The sequence below is a fragment of the Drosophila montana genome, unplaced genomic scaffold (genome assembly GCF_035044405.1).
Source record: "Drosophila montana isolate Dmon_TW-CO22-7 unplaced genomic scaffold, ASM3504440v1 contig_2747_1, whole genome shotgun sequence".
NCBI lineage: Eukaryota > Metazoa > Arthropoda > Insecta > Diptera > Drosophilidae > Drosophila > Drosophila montana.
The window spans coordinates 9,439-14,750 of record NW_026997619.1 but is presented as its reverse complement, the minus strand read 5'-3'; the positions used below and the strand labels follow the sequence as shown (position 1 = coordinate 14,750).

General features: G+C 39.5%; 1 protein-coding gene across 1 annotated transcript; it reads left to right on the top strand.

Moving 5' to 3' along the window:
• Nucleotides 1-545: 545 nt before the first annotated feature.
• Nucleotides 546-2,200, top strand: LOC135429945 (uncharacterized). The gene is made up of 2 exons (XM_064684446.1): nucleotides 546-1,334; nucleotides 1,744-2,200. Exons 1-2 carry the CDS (start codon nucleotides 583-585, stop codon nucleotides 2,054-2,056), a joined length of 1,065 nt encoding a protein of 354 aa, XP_064540516.1. The 5' UTR covers nucleotides 546-582; the 3' UTR covers nucleotides 2,057-2,200.
• The last annotated feature ends 3,112 nt before the right edge of the window (nucleotides 2,201-5,312 follow it).

Here is a 5,312-nt window from a genome sequence, read left to right as displayed (position 1 = left end):
AAATTAGGAAGTTGCCAGTTAACAAGTATTTGATATAACTTATTATTAAATATATATAAATTATATATATTTATATTTATTATACAAATATCTTTTAATTCCATGTGTACGAAATTTATGTAAAACTGTTTACAAATCAGTACTTTTTTATTGATTAACACAAAAATAATTAAGAAAAAAAATAGTATTGATTTGTAAAGAAACATTTAATCGTATAAAATGGGCTTTAGTTTTAATAATGACTACAAATATCCGAAGGTTAGACAGTTCGTATTTTTTCAATGTGCCACATTGTGTGCTAAGTTGCTGACTCATGAGCTCTGCGCACATTTCGCAACTTGGCAACCTGTTGACATGTGCTATGCCCAGATGCTGCTTAGGCAAGGCTATTATCACGTACGGTTACATCTGTTATCAGGTGACGGTGAATGTCAATAGCAGTTATCGATAATGTGATAACTTACCAGTTAGTTGATAACAAATAAAAGCAGCACATATAAAAGGCCACACACTGCCAAATTTGGAAATTAAATCAACGCGTTGTGTTTGTCGTTGCCAATCGTTAGAATTTATAAAAAAAAAATGAAGTTACTTTGGTTGCTGGCGCAGTTCTTGGTGCTGCTCAGCTTTTACCCCGCCGTTCGCTGTCAACTGCAGTGCAATGCAATGTCGAGCACTCGGCAAAAGCGCATTGTCATACACAATCCGGCAGCAGAGCAGCTCAACAAGCTGGACAGCTGCCAGTACGAGGTGGCGCCGTGGAGCGCACAGGTCTGTCAAGTGCGCATCGATTTCGAGCGCTTAGAGCTGCCGCAACCGCGCCTCAATGCCAGCACGCAGCTGCTGGAGTGCGTCGATTTTGTGCAGGTGCAGCGTTTTCAGCTCTGCGGCCGCAACAACGGACAGCATCTGTACGTGCAACTGCAACGGGGCCAGACACTCAAACTGCACTTCAAATTGGGCAGCCACTCACCGCAGTCCACGTGGCAGCTGACGCTAACACAACTCGAGTGTCCGCAGCATACGCGGCAGCCAGCTGCTGCTGCTGCTGCGGCCCCCGTGCCCACTGCGCGCCCCCTGTTGCCCTTCCTTAGAAATTTACTGCCACGCACCATATTTGGTGGCAATGCTGGTGCTGGGCCAGCCGTGCAGCTGTTCCAGACGTTAACTGCGCCCTCGCAGGCTGATCTGGAGCTATTGGCACCCCTGGGCTGTGATCAGTATTGGCGCAGCTCGTCGGGCGGCATTGTTAGCTTCAACTTTGCGGGCGGCGTTTATATGCCCGACCTGAAGTATACCATATGTGTGGCAGGTGCTGCAAATCAGGAGATAAGGTGAGTGTTGAAAAAGAAAATATATTACAATTACAGCTGCTGACTGACTGACTGACGGACTGATTGATGATGAAAGCTTGGTCTTGAGATTTGGGAAAAAGATAATTCCACTTAAATAAAGTCAATATTCATAATTATTATTCATACATTCATATATTTTACAGTTTTCACGGTTTTGATTTTATATTTAAGCATGTGAAAATTCGTGTTCAAATATATCACTTGAATAACTCGGCAATAAATATTAGTTCACTTTAAAGAATCCACATGCACGGCAAAAAGTAAAGTGAAAATCATATAAACTTGATTAAATTAAATTTAAAGAAAACCCTGCCCGGCAAATGCTTTTAAATTTTATATTGCCAGATAGTAAGCCATTAATTTGTATTTTATTTGTCTTACTTTACAGCTACAACATTGAACACTTTGCCTTATCGAAATTCAATGATGCACCTGGTGCTGGCTATGACATGGACTGTCACAGCACGGTTCGAACTTTGGGACGTGCTTCCGACTATCTGTTAATACCCAACTCATATATGGCAAATAATCAGGCACTGCAGCCCACTTATTATTGCGGCAACGACCTGGCCGGCAACAAACTAATCGCACGTCCGCCCTTTGTCATGTATTTCTCCAGCGATGCGCAGACAAGTGCATCCGAAACGGGCTTCCAATTGACGTATGCAGTTCAACCGTCGCAGTCAAAGTTCGAGCTGTGAATTTCACCAATATTAACTTAATCAATGCACACAGTAATATGTAGATTCATCGATACAATGGAGCAATTGGCTATGGGGTACAGTTCGCTTTCATTGCCACTGCGTTGCCTTAATTAAATAGCCCAGCACATGGGCATAAAGTCATCTCACTCTCCATATGCATTATTGAAAGCCCAATCAGACGGATAACATTTGAGCGTCAAATTTGGGGGCTAGCGGGCGGACTAGGGCTAATAAAGCACGGACCACAATTAAATAAGCAATACTGTGGCATAAATCAGTTTTAATTAAATACAAATTGTCGTTTATAGCTTGCACAGGATAACTAATTAACACACTTAATTGAACTTTTATGAGCTGAATAAGCTGCATTTTTACCCAAAATTAAGTATCTCGATGGATGGTTGTTTTATAAAAACAAAAAATATTTATTGCTGCTGTCCCTCCATAAAACAAGAACATTTTTTGCTAGTATTATATTTCTTTGTATTTTGTACCTTATTTTTTTTCAATTTGTTTTGATTCCTTTGCTGGTTTGTTCATAGTTTGAGTTGTGTTTAGTACTTAAAATCTGAATACTTTACTGTTGCACATATTTGGTCAATCAGTAAACATTTAAAAAGTTGTTCTAAGCTGTAGTTACCTGCGCCAATTGTTAGAGCATAAATGTAGTTTGTAGCTGCATTTTATTTCCCCACTCTGTGGTATACGTTTCCCTTATGCAACAGTAAATGGCATGTGCATATTTACATATATAATTGCAATGTCGTGTTACGTATCTGGATACGCTGTTATCACGTGAATAACCAGCTGCCTGTTACGCCCACAGCCGCCCAAACACACGCCCCAATATGCGGTAGCATAAACGAATACGTAAGCATTCATGGATTTTTGCAGTGACATTTTGACAATTCTGCTGGCGCTGTTGGTGGCTGCTGCTGCTGCCGCTGCTGCCATTTGGCTGGCCCATGTATATTTAATGTGAATTTAACAAAATGCTGCGGTGTAAGTGTGAAAATTGTTAAATGCATTTCATGCATTCAGCCAGGTGGCGGCACAATTTGCGGATCAATAAATGGCGGAAAACGGATGCGGATGTGAAATTTGCGATTGAATTGATTGAAATGTTTGCAGCGATTGAGCGATTGAACGACAGCTGTACATTAACATGCATGCCTTCCAACTGTTTGTGTAAAATAATGTCTAAGGCACTGGCTCAGGTGTCCTGGAAATTGATATCAAATGCAATTATGCGTATATTCCGGGGGCAGATACACTCTGTAAAGTGCCTGTAAACACAATGAAATTGCATTTGCATCGATGAACCGGCTCGGGCATCAGGAAATTGCCTTTCAAATATGCATCGTCATATGCTCCAACAAGACGCAATCATGCTGCATACTTCCAGGCGCTAAGCTTCAGCTCGTTTGCCTAACGACAGCTTGCCGGCAATTTATGCAGTCAGCGCTCTTGAGCATAATGGTCAGCAAAAGGGCAGCAGCAGCTTGGAGTGTGTCTTTCGACTCGATAACACACACACAATCCCGCTTGCCCCTGGCCCGTTCTGGTCGCCCTTTAATGTTTCTATCCTTCGGCAAATTGTTTTTTCAACAGCAGCACCAGCAGCAACAACGGCAGCAGCATCATCTGAAGCAGTTTTCGCTTAAAGCTGCAATTTTTGGACTTTCGATTTCAATGTAGCCTTTGGCTACGAGCCAGCATAAGCATACGGACCAGCTGCTGCCTTAAGTTGACCGAGCCTTTGAAGTTAGCACTTACAAAATTTTTAGCACAAAATTCTGAACAACAATTTCACGATTTCACAATTTATGAGTTCTATGCAAAAATGTGCAGCTGCATTTCATTTGCTTCGCGAGGCCACACAAAAGGCGACTTCATGGCTGGCATTTTATGTGCACTTCATAAAAGCACGCGGCGGCAATTAAAACGCACTTTGTGCCGCACATGGCGTATGCGTAATATTTGGCTGACCAAATGAAAAACTACAATTTTGGCAGCTACTGAAATATGTTTGTTAGCTGGGCGCAGTTTTAATTACAACGTTTTCCAGTCCCCACTGCTCGCAATGCCAACATTGTCCAGCAAACAGACATGCACTTAAATAATGTGTACAAAGTTAAAACTTGTATTATGCATTTCGTTGCATTTGGGGAACATGATTATAAATTATTCTGTGCTACTAAAATTTACAATTATTTGCATCGATTATTTGAGAATGTTTGAGTGATTGTTTGAGCTGTTGCTTTGGAAATTTTTGTTTATTAGAAGAAGAATATAAAAATTAATTTGAAGAACTTTACAGTTTTAAACGATTAAGTAAGTCTCGCACTTATCTGATACACAAATTGTTAATGACTTTTTGATTTTATTACTGAGAATCACCTCAAGCTTTGGACTAAATTTGAATGAGATGAATCAAATGAATATATATGTAAAGGCAACTCATCTTGGCTGTGATAAGGAATATATATTTAAACTCTCTCAAAATTTTTATTTTTTGTTTATATTTTTTGGTAGTTTTAATCTTTGTTGTTTTCTGTACACTTTGTCGCCACTGAATTTATTTTAAGCGCTAAATTCTGAAAAAACTGTTAGATAATAAAAACTGTACAATACGTTGGCTTGCCCCATGTGGCAATTCCATGGCATATATGGCCAATTTTAGAGCCAACAAAAAATATTTATATATATGTATCATATACATATATATATATATATATACATGTTTTCACATAGAAAAAATAGGTGCACGAAACATTTGACTTTTTCAAATTGAATTTTTAAATTCCGCCAACATTGTCGTTGCGAATGGTCGTTGTTGCTCTCGTGGCTTAAATTCTTGTCTTTTTCCATTATTTTTTGTTATTTCATTTTATATTTGCTTCTTTTTTTTTGCTGTGCGTCCTGTGTGTGTTACTGTCAACTTTGTAGCGCCTGTCCGACGCCAAAGGCCAATGCAATTTGTGCGCGAATGAAATTTGTAGGCGGCTACTGCATAACGCATAGAAAATTGCAACATCAATTTTCCAAAGGCGAGCTGTGCTAAAAAATGAAAAGATTTATTGTCAAATATGGGGCCATATTGTGGTTAACATTCTATTTAAAATGTCAACAAAAATTAACTGCAAACCGATTTATTTAATTGAATTTGGCCAAACGCAACAAAATGCCTTGCATACTTTTGAGCGCGTGCTAAAATTTCTATGAAAAACATTTTTCTGGTAGTTTTTTTCGC

Bases quoted from the DNA above. Each gene is read 5' to 3' on its own strand.
- LOC135429945 (XM_064684446.1), top strand. From the start codon at position 583: ATGAAGTTACTTTGGTTGCTGGCGCAGTTCTTGGTGCTGCTCAGCTTT. The intron at 1,335-1,743 runs GTGAGTGTTGAA...CTTACTTTACAG, and splicing joins GCTGCAAATCAGGAGATAAG to CTACAACATTGAACACTTTG.